Consider the following 27,494-nt stretch of genomic DNA (forward strand, 5'->3'; position numbering starts at 1 on the left):
CAGGTTTTTCTAGGGTTGCCACATACCTTCTGTGGAAGAGGAACCAGTAAACAACACTTTCAAGACAAGACCGGGCTCGGTCCTTTAGTGACTAGAGTGTATTATCTTAATAACTGATGGCATGGCAGCCTTCAACCAATATCAGTATACACAGCCCTCAATTCAAAACGCACTCACAATTTAAATGAAAACAGCTTTTGTTTTGAAACAATGACAAATGTTTGTTGTGTGCATTATTTGGAGTGTCTGTTAGATATCCCCTGTCACTGTGTCAACATAATAAAACATCTTTGTTTTATTCATTCGGATAAAGTTACTGAGAGATTGCAGTAATTGTATAAAGTTATTAAAAGCTGCTTTTTTGAGTGTGTGTCATTGCTGTTTCTGGTCATGTCGCAATAAAAAAAAGTGAAACAAAAATATTCAGACTGTCATGCCTAAACTTAAGACCACTTTGCCAATTTGACTGAAGGTAAAATGAGCCATTCAGTGAATAATTTAACAAAAATATATGTATATATATTTCACATTTACTTAACCAGGTAGGCTAGTTGAGAACAAGTTCTCATTTACAACTGCGACCTGGCCAAGATAAAGCAAAGCAGTGCGACACAAACAACACAGAGTTACACGTGTGATAAACAAACGTACAGGCAATAACACAATAGAAAAATCTATATACAGTGTGTGCAAATGTAGTAAGATTAGGGAGGTAAGGCAATAAATAGGCCATAGTGGCGAAATAATTACAATTTAGCAATTAAACACTGGAGTGATAGATGTGCAGAAGATGAACGTGCAAGTAGAGATACTGGGGTGCAAAGGAGCAAAATGTAAATAACAATATGGGGATGAGGTAGTTGGGTGGGCTATTTACAGATGGGCTGTGTACAGGTGCAATGGTCGGTAAGCTGCTCTGACAGCTGATGCTTAAAGTTAGTGAGGGAGATAAAAGACTCCAGCTTGCTATGGTTATTTACCTGAAATGGGTATTGAGATAGACAGGTTTACACATATAGCTGGATGTCTTGTTGTACCAATTCTCTATGGACTGATCTAAAAAATATGCAAACTATCTGGATGGAAAATCTCAAAATAATGTTAGATGAATGATTTAATTGACTGCTCAATGGGGAAATTGTTATCTGAGTTAAACTAAATGCACTAAAGAAGGCCAATTCCAATGCCAAGTATCTACTTTTTGCTATATTCAAATAAATTAAAATGATAAAATAATGTGTGCATACTATGTATTTTGGTAGTTTGTGTGGAAGCTCAACATGAGGAAAGCTTTTTAATAGTACCTACAGTATATATGTTTTTATGACCCCCTCTGTTTAGCCCCAACCTCCTTAACACTGTTGTACTGCAAAACATCTTAGAGCAATTCACTGAAAGGACCCTGAACATGAGACTAACATACACCTGTGCAAGAGCCACACTTGCATTCTATGATACCATCACTATGAATCCTTAATACCATCACTATGAATCCTTAATACCATCACTATGAATCCTTAATACCATCACTATGAATCCTTAATACCGTCACTTGAGAGTTTGGATTTGGGTTGTTAAATCTCCTGAGGTATATTGTCCCACATAGTAGCTACAACCGACAAGAGCATTCACAGTGATAATCTTTAGGGTCTGAATTCAGTATTTCCTCTTACATTATTGTCAATAGACAGCATACCGCACTGTACACTATATATTTTCTGTGATAAGTGTTGATATAGTCTGGTTCAGATAGTCATAGAGAACCTCAGACAGCCATATGCAATTAACGACTCCATTTGTGACTGTGAGAGAGCTCCTTATTAATCCAAGGCCCAAGCATCTTGACTGTTAGGGATTATGCCTTTAATTAACCCAGATTCCCTCGTTTTTCATCACTGTCCGTTTCACATCATCTGTCTGCGAGCACGGGATTGGCCCTCCAGATCAACAGAGTATATTTTTGTATTTTTAATCTAGTTCAGAATAAAATTGTTTTTTAAATATTTTTTTCTAGATTTCATATTTCCATGGTTTTCAATGTGGCGATTATTATGACTTCAGGGCTGTAAGAATACATTGGATCCTAGGTTATAAACACATTTGTTTTTTATTACCCAATAGGGAGATGATATTATCACATGAAAGATAGTAATAACAATGATTATGATTCATTATTATTTACAATAGAAGCATACCAAAACATAGCATTTGTGTCACACAAGCAATCTTCCAAAAGATTTTGGTGACATAGTCAGCATTTTTTCTGTGATAGGTCTACCTCAAATTGTTTTCAGTCTATTAGAGAAAGGCTCTCTAGATGGGGGTATAATTTTAACAGAGAGCTTTTCCTCCTTTTCCTTCTCATCCAGTACGAAGAAAAGATAGCCTATTCTTCTAAATTAACCTACAGTATGACATTGCTATTATAATATCAAAACAAAAACATGCAAAGACATGTTCATGGTGTGTGTGTGTGTGTGTGTGTGTGCGTGTGTGACGTGACCACGGCGACGCATGCAACGTTAACTCCGCCTCCGTCCAAGTGACGTTTCACAGAGAATGTCGCCAATTTACCTCAGTTGTAGACATGGCAGCGCTGAGACAGGAGCATCGGTATGGGCTCTCCTGTGCAAAAATCAACAAAAACGTTCAAAATAAAACTCTGTATCACGTCAAGCTAACTGATACCGCCATTCGAACGCTTGAAGCCTACCAAAATCTTAAGGTAAGTCCCATCCGATTTAATTTGCTCTTGCTTGGGTGTTTGTTTAATTGGATACTCCGACTATAGTCTAATCGCAATGAAAACAGGTAGACCACTGGGTAAAAAGTTCCATCAAGTACTGAAAGTGTCAGCGACCTAGTAGCCTATCGTTTATTGTGCTTGTTGTACACTGCGAACACTAGGCTATGTAATAGTTTATTGATCGATGTCATAGTTTACAGTTTTAGTAGTCTATGGTTGTTTGATTATATGGGACCATATAAGTTATGCCACAGCACCCAATACACAATTTGAGGTTGTTTTAAATTGCTTTGAAAATGTCCTCCGATTGCTTTAACTTTCATTCGTGTGGTGCATGGCCTCTGTGATCATTGATGTTTCGAAGTAATATATTTTATGTGACTTAATAGTCCAAACATCTATTCGTCATTTAGAAACACAAAGAAATAATGCTTAGAATTTGAAAATAAATAGCGCAAGACCATATTTATGCTCTCATCAGCGCTTTAACCTATCTGCGAATAATGGAACTCAACATTCATTGTAAATTGTAAATCTATCCACCAATCGTGTTACTTTAAAAGTACAATAGCCTACATAAGCTGTTATGGTTTCTGATAATGTGGCAGTTTCTCAGTTTGGAAAATGTGTAGCCTAATAACCGTATGCCTGTGTGACATGGATAATATGCAGTACGCATTTCTAAGTAACTGTAGCCGAGCCTGTGTGTTGTTTTGGAGATGAAAAATCCCTTTGATGCCTGTTGTCAGTGGTAGAAAAAGTACTCAACTGTCATACTTGAGTAAAAGTAAAGATACCTTAGTAGAAGTTACTCAAGTAAAAGTCAAAGTATCTGGTTTTAAATGTACTTAAGTACAGTGGTGGAAAAAGTACTACATTGTCATACTTGAGTAAAAGTAAATGCTGTCAATGAAATTCCTTATATTATTAAGCAAACCAGATGGCACACTTTTCTTTATTTTGATTGAATTTACGGACAGCCAGGGGCACACTCCAACACTCAGACACAATTTACCAACGCAGCATTTGTGTTTAGTGAGCCTGCCAGATCAGAGGCAGTAAGGGTGACAATGTGTTATATTGATAAGTGTATGAATTGAACCCTATTGCTCTCCTGCCTGAGCATTTGAAATATAATGAGTAGTTGTGGGTGTCAGGGAAAATGTACGGAGTAAAAAGTACATATTTTCTTTACAGATACCCCCCAAAAAACTACTTAGGTAGTACTAAGTATTTTACTTAGCCTCCAACAGGCAGTTGTGTAGTAACTATGAAAAGTAGGGACAACTTGGAGACCTCTACAGTCAATTGCTGTAAATGTGGACAGCAGTTGGATGTGGCCCTGTCAATTTCACCCCAACCCCCGAGTCCGTTGTTGTTGGAAGTTTTGTTGCTGTGCCCTTGTGCATTGTTTTGCCCTTTAAACGTTTAGAAGCACGCCCAATTCCAGAGATCATTGGTCCATCAGGTGGTGTTAAACTATGGGTTCCATTTCCCAATGAAAATGCATGGCAACTCCCACATCTGCTGAAGTGTCATGAATGTAATCAGATACAAAGTGTATATATACACAGGGGTCTGCTCTCTTTTCAATAGGCTTTTTTATAAGTCAAGTTTTTAACCAAATATATATAGCTCATGTATAACTACAGTGTGGGATTTAGTTCATCATGCTTCTTCACAAGGTTGTTAAGTCAGGTCATTATCAGTTTCTGTGGGTTTCACTCTGTATGAGTAAATGAAGAGCCCCTAATGTTCATCATGCAACTGACCCATAAAACAAATGGATTCCTAATAAGCCTACCCTTTAAAATACAACACGAGCTGTAGGCCTATTGAGCAATGACCAGAAGGAAAGAGAGCAGCAGGATGACCTCTCCCAAAACCGTCTACAATAGATAAACAGGCCTGTTGACCATGGCTGCAGCTGTACCTTTCAGATAATGGCTCTTATCTCTTGACCCTGTATCATCGCTAGGAGTACCTCAGAGATAACCGTTTTTGTTATCTGTTACATACTAGTCATATACAGGTTCTGATCCTTCTTGACTGTTCAGGAACACTTGAAACATGCAGTGTGGTTACAGTTACATAAAGCCTTATTTGGAGGACAGCGTTGTACATGGAGGACAGCGTTGTACATGGAGGACAGCGTTGTACATGGAAGACAGCGTTGTACATGGAGGACAGCGTTGTACATGGAGGACAGCGTTGTACATGGAAGACAGGGTTGTACATGGAAGACAGGGTTGTACATGGAAGACAGCGTTGTACATGGAAGACAGCGTTGTACATGGAGGACAGCGTTGTACATGGAGGACAGCGTTGTACATGGAGGACAGCGTTGTACATGGAGGACAGCGTTGTACATGGAAGACAGCGTTGTACATGGAAGACAGCGTTGTACATGGAAGACAGGGTTGTACATGGAAGACAGCGTTGTACATGGAGGACAGCGTTGTACATGGAGGACAGCGTTGTACATGGAAGACAGCGTTGTACATGGAGGACAGCGTTGTACATGGAGGACAGCGTTGTACATGGAGGACAGCGTTGTACATGGAGGACAGCGTTGTACATGGAAGACAGCGTTGTACATGGAGGACAGCGTTGTACATGGAGGACAGCGTTGTACATGGAGGACAGCGTTGTACATGGAGGACAGCGTTGTACATGGAAGACAGCGTTGTACATGGAAGACAGCGTTGTACATGGAGGACAGCGTTGTACATGGAAGACAGCGTTGTACATGGAAGACAGCGTTGAACATGGAGGACAGCGTTGTACATGGAAGACAGCGTTGTACATGGAGGACAGCGTTGTACATGGAAGACAGCGTTGTACATGGAAGACAGCGTTGTACATGGAGGACAGCGTTGTACATGGAGGACAGCGTTGTACATGGAGGACAGCGTTGTACATGGAGGACAGCGTTGTACATGGAGGACAGCGTTGTACATGGAGGACAGCGTTGTACATGGAGGACAGCGTTGTACATGGAGGACAGCGTTGTACATGGAGGACAGCGTTGTACATGGAGGACAGCGTTGTACATGGAGGACAGCGTTGTACATGGAGGACAGCGTTGTACATGGAAGACAGCGTTGTACATGGAGGACAGCGTTGTACATGGAGGACAGCGTTGTACATGGAGGACAGCGTTGTACATGGAGGACAGCGTTGTACATGGAGGACAGCGTTGTACATGGAGGACAGCGTTGTACATGGAGGACAGCGTTGTACATGGAAGACAGCGTTGTACATGGAAGACAGCGTTGTACATGGAGGACAGCGTTGTACATGGAGGACAGCGTTGTACATGGAGGACAGCGTTGTACATGGAAGACAGGGTTGTACATGGAGGACAGCGTTGTACATGGAAGACAGCGTTGTACATGGAGGACAGCGTTGTACATGGAAGACAGCGTTGTACATGGAAGACAGCGTTGTACATGGAAGACAGCGTTGAACATGGAGGACAGCGTTGTACATGGAAGACAGCGTTGTACATGGAAGACAGCGTTGTACATGGAGGACAGCGTTGTACATGGAGGACAGCGTTGTACATGGAGGACAGCGTTGTACATGGAAGACAGCGTTGTACATGGAGGACAGCGTTGTACATGGAGGACAGCGTTGTACATGGAGGACAGCGTTGTACATGGAAGACAGCGTTGTACATGGAGGACAGCGTTGTACATGGAAGACAGCGTTGTACATGGAGGACAGCGTTGTACATGGAGGACAGCGTTGTACATGGAAGACAGCGTTGTACATGGAAGACAGCGTTGTACATGGAGGACAGCGTTGTACGTGGAGGACAGCGTTGTACGTGGAAGACAGCGTTGTACGTGGAGGACAGCGTTGTACGTGGAAGACAGCGTTGTACGTGGAGGACAGCGTTGTACGTGGAGGACAGCGTTGTACGTGGAGGACAGCGTTGTACATGGAGGACAGCGTTGTACATGGAGGACAGCGTTGTACATGGAGGACATGTTTGTGCAGGTCACAGTACGGAGGGCTGATAAAATGTATCTCACTTGTAAACAAATGTAGAGTCATTTTGATGAGAAATCAGCTGAGAAAATGATTAGGGATTCTACTCTAAAGGCTTTGTGATGAGGATTTTTCCTTGATTCTCTCTATCTCCCCTCACTCTCTCTCACTCTCTCCCCTCTCTTTCACTCTCTTGTTCTCTCTCACTTGCTCTGTATCTTCCCCCTCTCTCTCTCCCCTCTCTTGCTATCTTTCCCCTCTCTCTCACTCCCTTGTTCTCTCACACTTGCTCTGTATCTCCCCTCTCTCACACTCTCTCCCCTCTCTCACACTCTCTCCCCTCTCTCTCTCTCTCTCTCTCTCTCTCTCTCTCACCCTTCTCTCTCTTTCTCTCTCACTTGCTCTCTATCGCCTTTCCTTCCTCCCCAATTTCCAATTGACTATGAGAACTGGTTGAGTGAAACAAGTTTTCTGTGCTCTAGATTGATTAATCAGAGACATTCCAGTGCAGATTATTGGTGAAGCAACATTGATCTCTGGGTTGTTTTATTATTGAATGAACATTTAAGAGGTTGTACTTCGGTCATTGGGGGCAAATAAGGGATGGGAAACTATAATTATTGTGATGGTTAGCTAATGGTATAATTTGCCCCACTGACCTAAGTAGCACTGTTTTAATACATTCTCATCTTGATGAATAAGTCATTATTGCTGTGGGAGAAATTGCTGTTATTCAGTGTAATCGCAGCAAATATATCTACTAGCAGAGCTTGACCAGATTTGTAATATTTATTATTAAATAACAATATTTCATTTCAATATTTAATTTTACCTGATGTATTTTAGGTTCAATCGTATTGTATTTACCTGCAATTCTTGAGTCTGTTATATTACATGATAACCACTTTCCTCTTTTTGTCTCTCCCCAGGGATCCTTACCAAATCAGCCAGCAATTTGCTTCAAGGGGAGCCAGGGGGTGAGATGAATGTGTTTTCACCTCCTTTCTAATGCTTCAGAAATGAAATGCTTGAATTAGTTCTGATTTGCTGTACAGGCAGCACATTCGTAACAGTTCCTCCACTGCATTTTCTAATGAGATTCAAAAACATGTCTTGAAACAAGAGGGCAGTCCAGTTGCATGCATCCACTTACTAAACCCTGAAGGCCTGCCTGATTAGATTGCACATGTTGTTCTATTCTTCAGCTGGTGGTTATTGTTGCCTTACAGAGATATACAGTAGAATGGAGCTGTTCTCACATTTGTTGTTATAAATACAATAATAGCTTGACTGCCTTGCAAAGGGACTAACAGTATTTAATGTGACCTCCTTTGCATTTGTGGCATGTGTGAGTTTAGGGTTGTTATGCTTCAGCTTTCCATGTTCGATTTAGAACTGGATTCAATCAGACGTGCTACAGCAATGTTTATACAGAGTCTTTATTTACACAACTACAGTACTGCCAGTTATTCTGAAAACTGGAAGCATACAGCTGGTATTCTCACAGTATTCCAGGACCATGTTTGTGATTTTTATCTGACTACAGGGGAAAATATGTGATAATATGCTAATGCATAAATACTGCAAACCAAGTTTGTTTAATTGTAGCTATGTGTCATGTTATCCTTGATGCTGAGTGTAGTCAGACCTAGCACATAATCTACAGAAACACTTGGCAGTGAAATGGAGAAGACATTCCTGTGAAGCAGCAGTAAAGAAAGATGCCTGTGTCCAACCAGATTAGCCGGGCACTAAAGCACCCTCCCCAGCGCTGCTTGCAAGCCTACTGCACATTTACTACACAATCGGTCGGCCCTGTCTAAAAGGAGCTGCTCTAATCCCTGCATTGACCAAAGTGACTTTGCTCTGTACACAAATGCTGGCCTGTGTGCTCACACAGACCCTAAGAGAGGGTACACTATACCCCCAGGCTGCTAGCCAGGTTACTGGGTCAGGCTGGCAACTGAAAAGGCTTTGTTTGTAGAGGGGGAGGAGGTTGGGGAGTTGGTGAACCCGAGGGAGCCCCATGTCTCCACGCCTGTTGTCCTCTGTGTAGACATGAAAGAGCCGAGATGAGGAAAGGGGGATGCTATGGCAGCCGTGGAGTTGTTCTCCCTCTGTCTGCACAGTTCTTTATGGCGCTTCATCAGAAAATAATAAAGTACTCTGATACAGAATGTAGCTTAAGTAAACAGAAACATATGCAAGCCAGCGAGTGTTGTAATTGAACATATGCAAAATCGAAGCGATGAATACGGATAGGCGACATCAGTCCTTCTGTTGAGCTTTTTTAAGTGTGTGCAATTAAAGTATGCTTTAATCACTGAGTAGGATTTTGTGATTATATCTTTGTTGGCACATTATATATTCAAATTGCTTTGGCGGAATTCAAGCATAAGCTCCCTCCCCCTCTGACAGCGGCCCCCTGTGCTGGCCGGTTGGGCATTAATGAGCTATCTGCCGTTGGAGGGAGAGCAGATTAAGCTGTTAATGGGGGGAGGATGGTGGTGAATGTGGCAGACTGGGGTACACCAGACAGAGGGGGACCAATGGGCTCTAAGGTTCCTAACAGTACAGTCACGGTAAACAGTGTCCTTACCCATCATATCTACAGCAGCTCTTAACATTTCAAAAACCGTGTTGAGTGATATCATTTTCCTGTACTCTTGAGCTGGTGACATCACCCCCAGCCCAAAAGAGATGTGAATGTAGACTAGTGGATGAGGAGTGGGTATGTGATGAGCTTGTGACCAGTGATAGACGGCATTGTTCTCTCAGACGTGCCCTGCTGGTCCAATAGACTAGATGTAACGTAGTAAACGGAAATCCGAGTGACACTCAAACGATCAAATCAAAAATCAAATCCAATTTTATTTGTCACATGCGCCGAATACAACAGACCTTACAGTGAAATGCTTACTTACAAGCCCTTAACCAACAATGCAGTTTTTTTAAAGACCCCCCAAAAAAGAAATAAAAGTAACAAATAATTAAAGGGCAGCAGTAAAATAACAATAGTGAGGCTATATACAGGGGGTACCGGTACAGAGTCAATATGCTGGGCACTGGTTAATTGAGGTAATATGTACATGTAGGTAGAGTTATTAAAGTGACTATGCCTATATAATAACAGAGAGTACAGCTGCGTAAAAGAGGGGGGCAATGTATGTAGTCTGGGTAGCCATTTGATTAGATGTTCAGGGGTTTTATGGCTTGGGGGTAGAAGCTGTTTAGAAGCCTCTTGGACCTAGACTTGGCGCTCCAGTACCACTTGCCGTGTGGTAGCAAAGTGGACATGATTACTAGGGTGGCTGGAGTCTTTGGCAATTTTAAGGGCCTTCCTCTGACACCGCCTGGTATAGATGTCCTGGATGGCAGGAACTGAGGTGGTGTCTGCTTAGACTGTAAACTCTCCTTCCAGACTCACATTATGCATCTCCAATCCAAAATTAAATCTAGAATCGGCTCCCTGTTTCGCAAACAAAGCATCCTTCACTCATGCTGCCAAACATACCCTCGTAAAACTGACTATCCTACCGATCCTTGACTTCGGCGATGTCATTTACAAAATAGCCTCCAACACTCTACAAAGAAAATTGGATGTAGTCTATCACAGTGTCATCCGTTTTGTCACCAAAGCCCCATATACTACCCATGACTGCAACCTGTATGCTCTCTCGTTGGCTGGCCCTCGCTTCATATTTGTCGCCAAACCCACTGGCTCAAGGTCATCTATAAGTCTTTGCTAGGTAAAGCCCCTCCTTGTCTCAGCTCACTGGTCACCATAGCAGCACCCACCCATAGCACGCGCTCCAGAATGTATATTTCTCTCGTCACCCCCAAAGCCAACTCCTCATTAGGCCACCTTTCCTTCCAGTTCCCTGCTGCCAATGACTGGAACAACTTGCAAAAATCACTGAATCTGGAGTCTTGTATCTCCCTCACTAACTTTAAGTGTCAGCTGTCAGAGCTGCTTGCCGATCATTGAACCTGTACACAGCCCATCTGTAAATAGCACACCCAACTAACTCATCCCCATATTGTTATTTATTTTTTTGCTCTTTTGCACCCCAGTATCTCTACTTGCACGTTCATCTTCTGCACATCTATCACTCCAGTGTTAATGCTAAATTGTAACTTCGCCACTATGGCCTATTTATTGCCTTACCTCCCTAATCTTACTGCATGTGCACACACTGTATATAGATTTTTCTATTGCGTTATTGACTGTACGTTTGTTTATTCCATGTGTAACTCTGTGCTGTTTGTGTCACTCTGCTTTGTTTATCTTGGCCAGGTTGCAGTTGTAAATGAGAACTTGTTCTCAACTAGCCTACCTGGTTAAACGAAGGTGAAATAATAATAACAAAAAATAAGTGTAAAGAGATTACACTTGACATAATATATATGTAAACATTTCAATTTACATGCCATCCTTGCCTTACCTTTTGTTGTGGCTGGTAACGTGACATTCTTGCTTGGCTGCTCCAAATTTACCATAAATATCACTATCACAGTAACTTAGCCAGTAGCCACTGTCTAGCCAGTAAGCTTGCAATTATTTAACAAAACAAGCAACTTTTCCTCTAAAACAGATTAGCTACAATTTTGAATAATGCAACTAAACCATATTACACTCTTGAATAATGTGACAATTGACAAGCCAGTGCAGACAAATAAAGGGTTATTTTCTCCTTTGTACACATATTAAATGTAGCTTTCAAGACCACAGCTAGATAGCTAGTAACTTTAGCATATCAAACATGAATGTTTACTCCTCTCATACGGACAGAAAATATCAGCTTCAGCCTATTAAAGTTACATTATAACAAACTAGGCTTCATTTGATCAATATCATGGAATTATAGGCATTATAGGAGGTAAATGCAAAATTGTGACTGAAAACGTTAATCATTTCCCTGGACATTGCTCATCCAAATATTTATATATTCTTAATTCCATTCCTTTGCTTTAGATTTGTGTATATTGTTGTGAAATTGTTAGATATTACTTGTTAGATATTACTGCACTGTTGGAGCTAGGAAGACGAGCATTTCGCTACACCCACAATAACATCTGCTAAACACGTGTATGTGACAAATAAAATTGGTTTTGATTTGGTGAATTGATTAGCTTCTTGCTACATTCTTCTTACCAGGAAGGTGGCTCAGAGCATTCAAGGGGGAAAAACACTGAGCTTCCCTTTTTAAAGCTAAGGTGACAATTTCAGAAAGTAACAGGTGAAAACTTAATAAAAGTCTCAAATATAATGAAAATGTCTACACATTTCAGTTGTATTTTTGCTGTATGAATGTTGGCTTGAACGAGACAATTCTGTTTACACTGCACTGCTTAGAGGGGGGAAACTGTTGGGTGAGTGTCGTGTGCGACCTCCAAAGATAGTGTTAGAGATGTGAGAAATACAGAAGTTTACATTACAGTAATGTCTTATGCGAATCGATACCTCCCGACAATCTCTCAAAATTCTCCTTAATCCCCCTCAATGAGTATAGATCCTAAATGCTGTCTGGTGCTGAGAGGAGAGTAGAGGAGGCATTAGGGAGCATTCTTCCCAGGGATCATCTAATGACAACTGTGTGTGGCTCAGCTAGGACCCCCCCGGTCCCTCCCGTCTACCTCCCTGATTATTGTGCCGTTTCACCCTCTGCCTTGGCTGAAGCCTTGGGCGACATCAGGGCCTCCATCTCACATGCGGCTGCCCCGACCCTACCCCCACCCAGAGCGCTCCGCCTCTCCATCTCACTGCAAATTAGCTTTAGCTTCGTGTCGGCGTGTGTGTCGGTGTGTGTGTGTGTCGGTGTGTGCATGCCCGTCAGGTATTTTCCCGAAAGCTAATTAGAATAACAATAAGAGGAATGCAGTCAGAGAGAGGTCCTTTCCCAGTAGCACAACTAGAAGGTGGGGGGAGTCGTCCTTCAGGCACACGTCGCTCTATTCATCCAGATGTGTCAAGCTAGGAAAAAGGCTCTGTGTGTCCTGCGCATCTGAGGCCCACTGTTTTGACTGGCAAAGCTGTTGGCCCCAGTATTTTGGGATCACAGTATCTGAGGGACAAGCCTAATGAGACATCTCCCAGTCCAGGGAAGCCCGGCTCTCTTTCTTTAGCAAGCAGCTCTGATATTGAGAAAGCTTGTGTAGCTCTGAAGTAGGGATTCGAGGAGGATATTATTCCAAGTTACAATGTTTTGTTAAAACATATTTGCATGTTTTTGTGTAGTAATTAAGCATGTAACTTAACACAGATATGGAACTGGAGGTACGGAGTTCTGATGTTTTGATTGGTTGGTCGTTGGACTGAGAACATGTTGATTCCCAGCAGCACTGATCTATCTGGCCGGGCACCGTCTCAGAGAGTGTGTGGTCACCGATCCAGGATGACTAATAGATCCAGGATGTTGTAGTGCTGCTCACATATTAGCTCAACCAATATGTGTTTATTTATTAGCACATGTCAAAAAAGTATTAGGAATATTGATTGACATACCCAGCCCCCATTGTTTATACATGTACAGTTGTAGTGTTCTCCTTTCATTACATCAACAGTGATAGGAACATCATGGCAGCTATTTATATCACATCACAGGAATAGGCTAAACCAAGGAGATCCTGTTGGAACTAAATCCATCTGTACACCAGTAAGCACTGACCCAGAAGCTACCAAGGAGGGTAATAACATCACTTTGAATTATATATTTTTCCTTCTTCTCTGAAAGCACCAGTGCAACAAAACAGACATCAGCGAGAGTGAAAAGCAGTATGTGATGTTAGAAAGAGCAATCCTCTGTTCCTCCGATCTTTCAGTTTGTCTGGTTGGTTGTTCGGCTATCAGCAATGGTCACTTTTCCTCAACTCTTCCCACATCCATTATTTTTCCAGCATTTTCAAAATGCAGCACAACAGGATACAAGCAACACTGCCTCTGTAAACAAAGATGGTTACGGAAGTGGAATAGTCAGAGGGGAGAGTTTCTGTCTGAAGTCTGTAGTGCTTGTGTTCTTTAGGGTTCAAATCACTAGAGTACTACAGACTGAGCTATTGTTTAACCTAAAGAAGAATAACAACCTCGTTGTTTACCAGATTTAGAGTGGGTGATATACTGTACAGGAATGGAGGGAGTGAGTTATTGAACCATATGTTTGCTGAGGTTGACAGATTAGCCCAGCCTCTCTTGGAGAAGGCACATTTTGCTTGGCATAAGAGTCGATACCTTGGGGGATGCTGTAGCCAGGCCAATTGCCCACCCCCTACTCCCCTCAACAACCCCCTTAAAACCCCCAACCCTCCTCTCTGTGGATCGGCAAGTCTTTATCAACGGTAGGGCTGACTTGAAGCACAGGAACAAAAAGACAGCCTCACTAAAAGCATGATTTAAAAGAGAGGTGATCTCATGCATTGTGTTCATGATCTATGAGTCATTGATCATACGGTAAACAGCGGGAGGATTGTGGAGAGCCGGAATTAATATGTGCCCCAGATTTCCCTGTGGCATCGTCTGCCTGTGTTGCCTTCTATGGTTGTCTGCATGTGTCATTGGAATAATGCCTTCCTTTTTAAACACCACTTGTAAGCTTCCTTTTCCTTTTTGACCAATAGTTCTGTGTGGAACATTGTGAGTGTCTTAGCAGTGTGTCCTCATAGTACACATGGATCCAGCGTGTGTGTATTGCTGTTTGTGAGGAGAGGCACTGTGGCAGAGGGAGGGAATGCTGTTGTCCTCAGCTCTAATCCACCCCCTCCTCCTCCCAGAGTAGTTCTCTCTGTTCTGTTTGTACTCTCATTGGGATGCTTTGGTGATCACCACATACCAGAGAGACAGGGAAAGAGAGGACTGTGGAGTACCATTCCTCATGCACGAGCTGAGCTGGGAGTCACGCTGTGACGGTGCTGTTGTCCTAGCCCTCTCCAGCCGCCCGCCACACGTCCCTGCTGTTCATGAATAATCCAGGCTGGCCGACGGTCCATTGCTCTCAGCTCTGTGGGGGAAGATGCAAGAACAAAAGACAGGCAGCTCACAGCAGCAGCTATGACTGTGCAGACTGGGATAAGAGGACAATGGCCAGTAGTGTCAGTACAGACAAGGGCAGGAGGCACAGACTAGAGTAAATCACGTTCATATATCTAGGCACCTGCTCCCATCACTGTGCTGCCATGCTAAATACCAGAGCTAGGATCTCTACCTGCTCGGTAATGTCTACAGACCCAAGAAGAAGAAAAGAACTTCACCAAATAAATACTTATCATCTTTCCTGGTGATGGGTGGTTAGCAGGAGGAAAGAAAGTATATATCTTTACCAGAATAATGATCTCATCCGCCACCAAATGTAAGGCAGAAGAAGAGCAACATGATCTGAGATAATGAATAGTGTTAATGCTGTCTGTGTGTCAGAGGAGGAGTTTTCCATGGACACCAATGAGGGGTGCCCTTTGTCCTGCTCTAACAGCAGAGCCCCCACCAAGTTGTTCTGTTCCAGTCCAGTTCACACCTTACAACAGCCTGAAAGTATTTGACATCTCTAAACACACAGGGCCGGCCAGCCAGCCGGGAGTAAGGCTGCAGCATATGTGCCTGGGCCACAGTGGGGGTTATTGTATCTTCCCCCGCGCCCCATCGAGAAACTGTTCTGACAAGGTGCTGAGGATTGTCAATCTGATGCCATTTTGCTGGGATGACTGTCCAACTGCCAAGATCAGCTCACAGGATGGACACTATTGGACAAAGCTGACTGACTCAGTCCTCTGACAGTCCACTGCTCACTGACTCCCATTTGTTCTGTTGGGGCGTTTTTAGAATAAATGTCCCTTGAAATGATCAGATAAAATAAAGAGTACAGACAGAAGTGTGATGCCTAATTCCTGTGGTTAGCGAACTCTAAATATTGATTTGTTTCCTATGTAGGCCTAAGTAGTTAGTTGGAGGCATTGACCGCTGATGTTGATGTTTGGTTGAAGGGTGGCATACGGCCTCAGCTGCAGCGTAGCTTAGGAGATGTTTGACCTTAGTCCTTCCATGTGACCTGCGGGAGTGTGGGGCTCCCCCGCCTTCACCAGAGATGGAAAGGGAAGGCTCACACTGCCTGGGGAAGACAGGGGCCCCTGAGGCCTGGGGGCCCCTGAGGCCTGGGGGCCCAGGGCAAGGACAGCTTTATGGTGCAACCTGCCTGCCCTGTGTGAGTCTGCTTTATGGAAATACACATCTCTGTTACTCTGTTACTCACGCTGATATTAAACTTACCTGTCAATGTGGGTGGTGGTTCTGGAACAGAAAGGGACCAAGGTAAAAGTAATGTTAGATTTCCATCGGTTTGGAAAATGGGAACCCACAAAATATTGATTATTTTTTATTTAGTTTAAAACAAATTATCAATATTTCAAGAGTTTTGTTGTTATAAACATTTGTATAGATTTCTTTTAAATACACAAAGCACACAAATGTAGGCCTAAGCTTTTTTGTGTACCTTTTCTATTAAGTGTTTATTCGAAACCCTCTAGCATGATTAACTGTCCTGGGAAATGTAATCTGAAGACAGGAGAAAGTGGCAGGTAGCCAGTTGATGATGGCCCCTGTGTGCTCAGACAGAGCTTTTAACGGGAGTGCCTCATGCTTTAGGGCCCTTAAACTTCACACCAGGTACTGTCGGGGCTAAAAGCTGCCAGGGGAGATGGTTTCTCCCCCAGGAGCCAGGAGTGCAGAGCTGGGAACTAATGGGTTGAATTACATATGGTTATGAAGATGGAGAAGAAAACTGTGAATAAAATGGGGGCGCCCTCAAAATGGACTGACCTGAGTAACATTGATTAGGTGACAGGCAACTCTAACGCTTGGCTGGAGGGGGGTGCTCGATGCTTGCCTCGCACTAAGGGCATAGAAACCGAGGGAAGTGCTGGCGTTATGGGGGTTGGGGTTCTGGGGGGTGCGGGGATTGCACAGCTAAGACTGTAAACCCTGAGCTGTGCTCTCCCTAGGGGCAGGCAGGCTTTTGTTTATCAGCGTCTCCATTTGAAACAAGTCATTCTCCTTTGCAATGCTGTCTGCCTTGACCTACTTCTGGAGCCTCTCTTTCTATGACTTGTTGCTTGTAATTTTGGTCAAGACCAAGTCTTGAGGTAATAGGTCCTGACGATATGGCTCTTCTGTTTACTTTGACTCTTTTTTGGTTGATGGCAGTTAATTAGCAGAAACCTTAAGCAGCCATTAGTGGAATCGTACCCCACTTCACAAAGGGCTGGACAGATATAGGTCAACATAACTAATGGTCAGTTTGATATCACAAGTGTCCATGGCTTTGTGGGCTGCCTTGCGTTTTGTGTTCCGCAGTGTGGCTTGCATGTTGTGTGCTATAAAGAGAGCTGAGGCTCGGTGATGGGGGTAGGGTGCATAGCTCGCTGTGGGGTTCGGAGGGGGAGAGAGATGGGGGGGGTTGAAAGAGGAACTGTTTATTGGCTACAAGCTACAGAAGCTGCTTATTGCTGTACTGCATAACTAGGCATTTGTGGCAGCCAGAGTCCTGCCTGCCACATCTACCCCAGGCACTGTGTTTTCTGCCAGCCAGCCTGGAATCAATCACTTCACAAATATAACGGAACATACTGTTTCAAGGCCACTGTCTGTCCTCTATTTTTCTTATGGCTCCTAATAAGATGAAAATATTACTCTATGTTTTGGTCCTTTGTGTTGTTAGCCGTGTCAAGCTAGTCTGACACCATTAGAGAAGTGAAAGTGACTTACTTTCAGATGATTTGCCAACAATTTCTGAGTATGGCTGTGCACATTGTCAGTCAGTCAGTAATCATGCTGGGTCAAAAGAAGTAATCATTCTGTGGCCCATCTCTCTGCCCCTTTTCAGGCGGTGTCAGAGGAAGGACCTAAAAATTGTCAAAGACTCAAGTCATAGACTGTTCTCTCTGCTACTGCACTGCAAGTGGTACTGATGCACAAAGTCTCGAACCAACAGGACCCTGAACAGCTTCTACCCCCAAGCCATAAGTTAATTAATTAGTTAACCAAATAGCTACCTGGACTATCTGCATTAACCCTTTTTGCACAAACTTTGTTTGACTCGTAACATACACTGCTGCTACTGTTTACTTTCAATCCTGTTGCCTAGTCACTTTATTCCTAGTTATATGTACATATCTACCTCAATGACCTCGTACTCCTGCACATAGACTCTGTACTGGTACCCTGTGTATATAGCCAATTTATCGTCACTCACTGTGTATTTATTGTCACTTTTATTATTACGTGTTTTACTTTTCTATTCCTCTTTTTTCTTTCTCTGTTTGTTGTGAAGGGCTGTAAGTAAGCATTTCACTGTTAGTCTACACCTGTTGTTTAAGAGCATGTGATGAATAAAATGTAATCTAATTAGATCTTGTCCTCAAATTTCCTCTGCTTATTCATATTGATGAAAGTTGAAAGAGAGGCATCGGGACAAAAATGTCTATTTACATAATGTACATAAACTTCTCAATTTACATTAGCAATGGAATGTCCCATGCTGAAAGGGGATGACGTTCTTGCTTCCCAGCTCAAATTTACCGTAATTATCACAGTACCCGTTAGCCAGCTATGCGAGCAACTTTTAATCTACCATATTGCCCTCTTGATTAATGCAAGAAAACCATATTACACTCTTTAAATAATGCAACAATTCACAAGCATGTGCAGACGTCAAAATGGTTTATTTTCTCGTCCATCCACTCATTAATTTAGGATCAAAACAATATCACACCCAAAGTGGCACAACTGCTAGCTAACGTTAGCCAACAACATCTGCTTCATCGAGTAACTTTAGAAAAGCAAAAATGTACGTTTACCCCTCTCATACAAATATAAAAGTCCAGTAACATTATCATACAGGGTCATTAATATTATACAGCGATAAGTAGCTAGCAAGCTAAGCAAAATGTATGCATCCTCCTCGCATATTACCAGGGGTGGAAGTTTAATGAATTTGTTCCCGGTACGGGACCGCCTATGTGTGTACACACTTGTCAAACCGTCACTTCAAATGGCTCCTTTACTAGGCTACCCGTGCATGTTCATCCACATATTTCCAGCCTCCAAACAGTGGTGAATGGAAAGAGACATCTGTTACACAAAACACCCTAACAAAATGTATGACATTTGACGATTGTCATTACGCCAGAATTTATGCAGCCACTGCTGTCCGTGCCCGTCTCGGTCACTTATCTCTCTCTGCCTTGGCAAAATGTCAATCATGTTCTGATTTAAATGTTCTCTTCGTACCACATCACATTTTGGAGCGTAGGCTATGACGCTCATTTATAAGTCCATTTGCAAAATGGTCATGCCTCTGACATGCAGTAATGATAAATAGTGGTGTAATAGTCTACAGTTTTCTTTACATTTTGTTTTATTTATTGAGATAGGCTCAAATTTTACCTGTACGGTGTATTTTGCCAGGATGCCATACCAGCCTGCCTTACTTTCACCCTTGCATATTACTAGCTAGCTCGTTAGCTTCGTTAGTTAACATTGGCTGACGTTAGCATTCAGCTATCTGAACCATAGCTAGATTGCTCACATAAAATGCAATTTTTATTAAAAAAACTATGGATTTTAGCACCCAAAGAAAAGCTTGCATTTACACAGGACAAACATGGGTACAAGGAAATCATTCAATAATGGACATTTTTACAAGTATCAACTGACAGCAACTCGATCTAGTCGGAGGTGCAGTACACCCACACTCGTCACCACTCAACTTTATTGTACTTGTACATCTTGGAGTTGAGAAATTCAGCTACTTGCATTCTTGTTAGCTTTTGCTTTGAAATAAATGACAAGTGTTCTGAGATTCCCTCAAAGCTACGGTGTCAATTTCAGAGTAAACGAGTCTCAAATATAAGGAAAATGCCGATACATTTCAGCTGTTCAAAAAACAGAATTTTAGAATTTACTATAGAAGCATTTGACTCTAGAAGACAATTCTGCAATGCTCGGAGGAGGGGGGTGAGCAAGGCTCACCCGCAACCTCCGGAGGTGGGTTATTTAGAAGACAATTCTCACCCGCAACCTCCGGAGGTGGTTTATTTAGAAGACAATTCTCACCCGCAACCTCCGGAGGTGGTTTATTTAGAAGACAATTCTCACCCGCAACCTCCGGAGGTGGTTTATTTAGAAGACCATTCTCACCCGCAACCTCCGGAGGTGGTTTATTTAGAAGACAATTCTCACCCGCAACCTCCGGAGGTGGTGTATTTAGAAGACAATTCTCACCCGCAACCTCCGGAGGTTGTGTATTACAGTTAAAGGTTGAGCCGAGGGTATTTTCTCGAAACCTCTGGGCAATCTCTCGTAGTGAGAAGAGACCCTAGGGCACAGGCTCAGCATCAACAAAACTGTCCATTTCAACTTGAATAAATGGACAGTCAGTGCCCAATGTTTTTAAGTACATTACAATAATAACATTCTTTGTTGAATTGGCCATTTAGTGAAAGTAGGTTTTTAGGCCATTTAATGTAACTGATGGTGGCCCCATAGCTCTGTTGGTCGCCAGGGGAGCCCTGGACAGTACTGTATATGACACTGGCCACTATTAACCAGGTGGGAGGGTTATGAGTTCCTATTGGTAATGCCAGGATATCAGCCTCCCCGGTCCAATGGCTGACAAGAGGTCACCTAGTATGTTCCGTTGGACCGGGGAGGCTGATATCCTGGCATTACCAAGCCATAAAACTGACTTTATTGTCTTAGCCAGTTGCTTATTTAGGTCAGTTTTATGGCTTGAAAACAGCGGGGGGGTCAAGCCCGCTCTCATATCAATACATTAAAATCTACTTTGGTCCACTAGCGAATAAACTTCTAGATTACATTTACTCCAATCACCCCCTGGTGAGATAAACTGTACTCATTAAATAACAGTGTTGTTCCAAAGCAGGAACATCAAAGCAGTAATGCTGCAAGGTTGATACAAGTGTGTCACAGAGTGTAACATGCAGAATACAGGAAAACGGGTATAGGTAGATGATTAACATGGTGCTCTACAGATGGACACCTTTTACATTTTGCCTGTTTTAAGACTGTATTTATACATCTATAATTGGTGTTTTTGTGCGCTGTGCTTACATATTTATCTTGGGTTGTTTGAGGATAGCAGAGAATGTTAGTTTGGAGAGAAGATGGTTTTATATGGATGTACCAAGCACACAATAACTTTTAGACAGAAGAAGGGAAAGTGTTTTTTAAAGACTTGTTTAAGACTTGCCATTTAATAGTATGAATAGAAAGAATCTGTAAAAAATGTTTTGTAGAAACTACCGTCTACACTCTTCTCTATACCAGGAGTGGGCTAGGAACAGCGATTGAAAATTGAGTAACTGAATTGCTCTGTATGGACACAGCATTCAGTTAGCAACTACAGAGGAACGCTGTAATCGATAATACACTACATGTATATGGACACCTGTTCGTCAAACATCTCATTCCAAAATCATGGGCATTAATATGGCTATAACAGCCTCCACTATTCAGGGAAGGCTTTCCGCTAGATGTTGGAACATTGCTGCGGGGACTTGCTTCCATTCAGCCACGAGAACATTAGTGAGGTCAGGCACTGATGTTGTGCGATTAGGCCTGGCTCGCAGTCGGCGTTCCAATTCATCCCAAAGGTGTTCGATGGGGTTGAGGTTCGGTTCTTCCACTCTGATCTCAACAAACCATTTATGCATGAACCTTGCTTTGTGCACTGGGGCATTGTCATGCTGAACAGGAAAGGGCCTTCCCCAAAGTTGGAAGCACAGAATTATCTAGAATGTCATTGTATGCTGTAGCATTAAGATTTCCCTTCCCTGGAACTAAGGGGCCTAGCCCGAACCATGAAAAACAACCCCAGACCATTATTCCTCCACCAAACTTTATAGTTGGCACTCTGCATTTTTTGGCATCCGTCAAACCCAGATTTGACCGTCGGACTGCCAGATTGTGAAGCGTGATTCATCACTCCAGAGAACACATTTCCACTGCTCCAGAGTCCAATGGCGGTGAGCTTTACACCAATCCAGCCAACACTTGACATTGCACATGGTGACCTTGGACTTGTGTGCATCTGCTCAGCCATGGAGACCCATTTAATTAAGCTCCTGACGAATAGTTAATGCTCCCAGGGGCAGATTGGAACTCAGCAGTATGTGTTGCAACAAAGGACAGATGATTTTTATGCGCTTCAGAACTCGGCGGTCCCGTTCTGTGAGCTTGTGTGGCCTACCACTTTGCGGCTTAACCGTTGTTGCTCCTAGTCATTTTCAGTTCACAATAACAGCACTTACAATTGACCGGGACAGCTCTAGCAGGGAGAAACTTGACGAACTCACTTGTTGGAAAGGGGGCATTCTATGACGGTGCCACATTGAAAGTCACTGAGCTCTTCAGTAAGGGCATTCTACTGCCAATGTTTGTCTATAGAGATTGCATGGCAGTGTGCTCAATTTGTATACACCTGTCAGCAACGGGTGTGGCTTAAATAGTCAAATCCACTTATTTGAACAGGTGTCCACATACTTTTGTATATATAGTGTACCATTGAAGAGCAGAACTACAGCATGGCTTTCAAAGATGTGTGTTGACGTTTGGAATTAGATTGGAGAAGTGATATGATATGCCTAGTTGACTTTCAAACGCTTCAGATGTGGCTTCATTTGATATCACATTAAGCCAGAGGCTGCCTGGCTGCCACCCTGAGCAGTTGAATCATATGCAATGTCAATAACCTCAGTCTTCCTGTTTAGCACGTTTTGCTATCCAATTAAATGCGTAACCTAATTGATGACTTCCTTCTTTACAGTCCTGTATACGTTAGATTCCAAAACTTTTCGGATTGTATGACACAAACGCAAGGCATTTCATTTAGCATGTTTAGAATATGCAGTCCGATGGCACAGCTGAATATGCTAAACATGATAAACATTTATCATTTTACACAAGGTCTCCTCAGTGTTCTAACGATCTCTCTGTGTCCCCTGACAACAGTACATCAAGATCCCCGCCCCGTCCCCAGATGCCTCGGACGCACTACGGGTCTTCTCCTTCTACCTGTCCAGTGATAGCAAGGACAAACCTCAGGCCAGCTTCGACTGCACCCACCAGTATGTCTCAAGGTAAGCACACGCCACTGTTTTCACAGTCAACCACAGCCAGTTCAGTCAGATTGTGACCACAGGACTTCTGAGACACGGCTCTCTCTTACACTCTCTCTCCTATTGCCAACCTAAGTAACCCTTGTCACAATGTGACCGCTTCAAATTACAGCTTATCCTCAGACAATTTTTCTTACCATTGCATGTATAATACAGTTCAGTCTTATTTTAGAACTACTCATAAACTCTGTCCTTTTGATTTAAGTACTTTCTGTTGAGCTTTTTGTTTTGTCTTTTTAGTTACTGTAAGCACCTATTTAGCATACTGTGTTGCTAAAGTTTGACAGTTGAGGTTGGTTGTCTCTAGACCTTTGACCTACACATGTCTGAGGACAGTGAGATCACAGTGTTTGGAACCATGTATGGTTAGTTGGGGGGGTAGAGCTGTGACGCTCTGTTTGCCCTGCAGCTCAAAGTCTTGTGGCTTTTACAATACTTCACTTGTTCTGCAGCTTAATGCCTTAGCATAGGATGTGAGGAACAAGCATGAGGACAGAAGTCACAGAACCAGCCCTGGGAGTGAGACACATGTCATATGTAGACAGAATCACACAAAACACATTTTCAAGAAATGCTGTATTGATTTGGAAGTAGTGTGAGACTTTTTGCTGCTATGTGAGCCTGATCTTCTACTCGCCTCAGGGAGGGCAGGGAGCACCTGGAGGGCCAGGGCAGTATTCAGGACAAGATCACTGTGTGTGCCACTGATGACTCGTACCAGATGACCCGGGAGCGCATGTCTCAGGTGGAGAAGGACATCATGAGCAGGTCGGCCATCGAGATCAAGCCAGGCTCCACTCGTGGTAAGTCTGCAGTCACAGGCTGCTTTTTCCTCTGCTGGCTGAGCTATGTCCAAACCAGCTTCACACCGAGCCCTTTACCTTTGGGCAAAAAAATTGAGGTGTTTTAATGTTCTCTGAAAGCTTCTAATCCATCGCCTTTTACCATCTTGTCCTGCTGATAATTGCCATATGGTGTGGAAGTTATCGCATAGTTGATCAAAGTACTGGGTTGCAATTATTCATGCGACAGGGGAGGCCTCTTTTTCTTCTTCTTCTCCCTTCATTTAGACCAGATTGCTCAGGCACACTGCCAACCTGCCTGCCAGCTCCATTCATGTGATTGAGTTTGCCAGAAGTATGCACTAACAAGTCTCATGCTGAGTGGATGAAGTTCTGCCTAAGAGTTTAATTACAGTGGCTGCGATTCAATTAGTTTTCATCAGCTGAAATACTGAATTATTGTTTGCAGATTCTCTGAAGCAAAGGCCATAATTTACCATAAGTAGTTAAGAACTGACGAAAATCAGAATCAAAAACATGTTTGTGCCACTATGTAAAGATATTATTGTGGGAGCATACTTTTTTATTGAACCTTTATTTAACTAGGCAAGTCAGTTAAGAACAAATTCTTATTTTACAATGAGGGCCTACCCCGGCCAAACCCTCCCTTAACCCGGATGACGCTGGGCCAATTGTGCGCCACCCTATGGGACTCCCAATCATGGCTGGTTGTGATACAGCCCGGTATCAAACCTCTAGCACTGCGATGCAGTGTGATACAGCCCGGTATCAAACCTCTAGCACTGAGATGCAGTGTGATACAGCCCGGTATCAAACCTCTAGCACTGAGAAGCAGTGTGATACAGCCCGGTATCGAACTTCTAGCACTGAGATGCAGTGTGACACAGCCTGGTATCGAACCTCTAGCACTGAGATGCAGTGTGATACAGCCCAGTATCAAACCTCTAGCACTGAGATGCAGTGTGATACAGCCCAGTATCAAACCTCTAGCACTGAGATGCAGTGTGATACAGCCCGGTATCAAACCTCTAGCACTGAGATGCAGTGTGATACAGCCCAGTATCAAACCTCTAGCACTGAGAAGCAGTGTGATACAGCCCAGTATCAAACCTCTAGCACTGAGATGCAGTGTGATACAGCCCAGTATCAAACCTCTAGCACTGAGATGCAGTGTGATACAGCCCGGTATCAAACCTCTAGCACTGAGATGCAGTGTGATACAGCCCGGTATCAAACCTCTAGCACTGAGATGCAGTGTGATACAGCCCAGTATCAAACCTCTAGCACTGAGATGCAGTGTGATACAGCCCGGTATCAAACCTCTAGCACTGAGATGCAGTGTGATACAGCCCAGTATCAAACCTCTAGCACTGAGATGCAGTGTGATACAGCCCAGTATCATACCTCTAGCACTGAGATGCAGTGTGATACAGCCCGGTATCAAACCTCTAGCACTGAGATGCAGTGTGATACAGCCCGGTATCAAACCTCTAGCACTGAGATGCAGTGTGATACAGCCCGGTATCGAACCTCTAGCACTGAGATGCAGTGTGACACAGCCCAGTATCAAACCTCTAGCACTGAGATGCAGTGTGATACAGCCCAGTATCAAACCTCTAGCACTGAGATGCAGTGTGATACAGCCCAGTATCAAACCTCTAGCACTGAGATGCAGTGTGATACAGCCCAGTATCAAACCTCTAGCACTGAGATGCAGTGTGATACAGCCCAGTATCAAACCTCTAGCACTGAGATGCAGTGTGATACAGCCCAGTATCAAACCTCTAGCACTGAGATGCAGTGTGATACAGCCCGGTATCAAACCTCTAGCACTGAGATGCAGTGTGATACAGCCCAGTATCAAACCTCTAGCACTGAGATGCAGTGTGATACAGCCCGGTATCGAACCTCTAGCACTGAGATGCAGTGTGATACAGCCCAGTATCAAACCTCTAGCACTGAGATGCAGTGTGATACAGCCCAGTATCAAACCTCTAGCACTGAGATGCAGTGTGATACAGCCCAGTATCAAACCTCTAGCACTGAGATGCAGTGTGATACAGCCCAGTATCAAACCTCTAGCACTGAGATGCAGTGTGATACAGCCCAGTATCAAACCTCTAGCACTGAGATGCAGTGTGATACAGCCCAGTATCAAACCTCTAGCACTGAGATGCAGTGTGATACAGCCCAGTATCAAACCTCTAGCACTGAGATGCAGTGTGATACAGCCCAGTATCAAACCTCTAGCACTGAGATGCAGTGTGATACAGCCCAGTATCAAACCTCTAGCACTGAGATGCAGTGCTTTAGACTGCTGCGCCACTCAAGAGCCCAGCATAGCAGTGCTGTAGATATTTTTATACAGCATGTGAACCAGTGGGACCATTGGGATGTGCATTAGTTACATGCCATGTAGGAGGATGCAGACACAGGTATACTTATGTGTCTTCTGGTGGGTTCTAAATGGACATGTTACCGATGCTGTGTATTATAACCTGAACAGACGTGTAGAACTATGCTGTCTTTATGACATAATATGCATTTGTGGATTTAAGGCACATAGAGCTCTTCTTTGCAGACACTGACAGTTTTACAGTTTTACACATATTGTCTAAAACAAATAGAACATACTGCACGATCCATGTTCTACCACTGATGAAGCAAGCAACACATTTTAACATTTTAAATTGTAGTCATTTAGCAGACGCTCTTATCCAGAGCGACTTACAGTTAGTGCATTCATCTTAAGATAGCTAGGTGAGACAACCACATATCTCATAGTAATGACATAGTAATGACATTTTTCCTCAATAAAGTAGGGGAGAGAGGGGGTGCTGTGGGACTATTTCAGATACTCTTTAAAGAGGTAGGGTTTCAGATGATTTTGGTAGATGGGCAGGGACTCTGCTGTCCTGGCTTCAGGGGAAGCTGGCTTTACCATTGGGGTGCCAGAACAGAGAAGAGCCTGGACTTGACTGGGCTGAGCTGCCTTCCCGTAGGGGTGGGAGGGCCAAGAGACCAGAGGTGGCAGAACACATGACATGCCATGCTGTTGAAATAGGCTCCTTGAGGGCTGTTGCACAATCCTGTTAAAGGTAGCTGTCATGTTGAGATTGCAGTGTAATGTCTTTGCTGAATGGGTTCAAAACAACGACTGAATTCTAATCCAAATAATGCATTTTAAATTAAAGTTAGTCAAGTGAAAAGGAGGACGTCCACTTGCAACCTCAGCCTGGGAACATTGACATTGGTTTCATAAGGTTTAAGGCACACAACGCACTTTCCCACAGCACGGACAGGACAGTAAGGCACCCATTCAAAGGCAACTGAAATTAAAGGGTCATAAACTAGATGCCATTTGCGCTACTGTGCACACAAACCTCCTGTGGCAGCCAGCAGTATTTTTGTGGTACAGTAATTCTATGGCTATCTCCTCATGTTTCTACATACAAATGATAGTTTGCAGGAAAATGCATATCATTTAGTTTTAATGTATGGTTCGAATACTTTCCCAGTGAAAAGATTGAAGAAATTCTGTAAAAGGCATGTTAAGGTCATCTCTGACCATTACTGTAATTGTACAAAACGGTCTTATAAAGGGAATGTGTTTTAGTTGAACATATTCAGTGGAGATAGATGTATAGTGAATCCCCCACCACATGTTTGCTAGTATTGAGGGTCAGAAGGGTTAGGCCTGGTTAGTCCAGTTAGTGTTGACAGTTAGTTTGGGCCTCAGTCCAAAGTGTTGGGTCTGGTTAGACCAGTTA

General features: G+C 43.2%; 1 protein-coding gene across 1 annotated transcript in view; it reads left to right on the forward strand.

The window, feature by feature from the left end:
* The first annotated feature begins 2,569 nt into the window (after positions 1-2,569).
* Positions 2,570-27,494, forward strand: part of LOC118396748 (RNA polymerase II elongation factor ELL2-like) — a 44,342-nt gene continuing 19,417 nt past the window's right edge. Inside the window, exons 1-4 of the mRNA XM_035791146.2 lie at positions 2,570-2,725; positions 7,672-7,719; positions 22,755-22,882; positions 23,564-23,724. Coding sequence (XP_035647039.2) covers positions 2,588-2,725; positions 7,672-7,719; positions 22,755-22,882; positions 23,564-23,724 — 475 coding nt within the window. The 5' untranslated portion in view covers positions 2,570-2,587. The remainder of the gene's footprint in view (positions 2,726-7,671; positions 7,720-22,754; positions 22,883-23,563; positions 23,725-27,494) is intronic.

Source organism: Oncorhynchus keta, chromosome 17 (genome assembly GCF_023373465.1).
Source record: "Oncorhynchus keta strain PuntledgeMale-10-30-2019 chromosome 17, Oket_V2, whole genome shotgun sequence".
Classification (NCBI taxonomy): domain Eukaryota; kingdom Metazoa; phylum Chordata; class Actinopteri; order Salmoniformes; family Salmonidae; genus Oncorhynchus; species Oncorhynchus keta.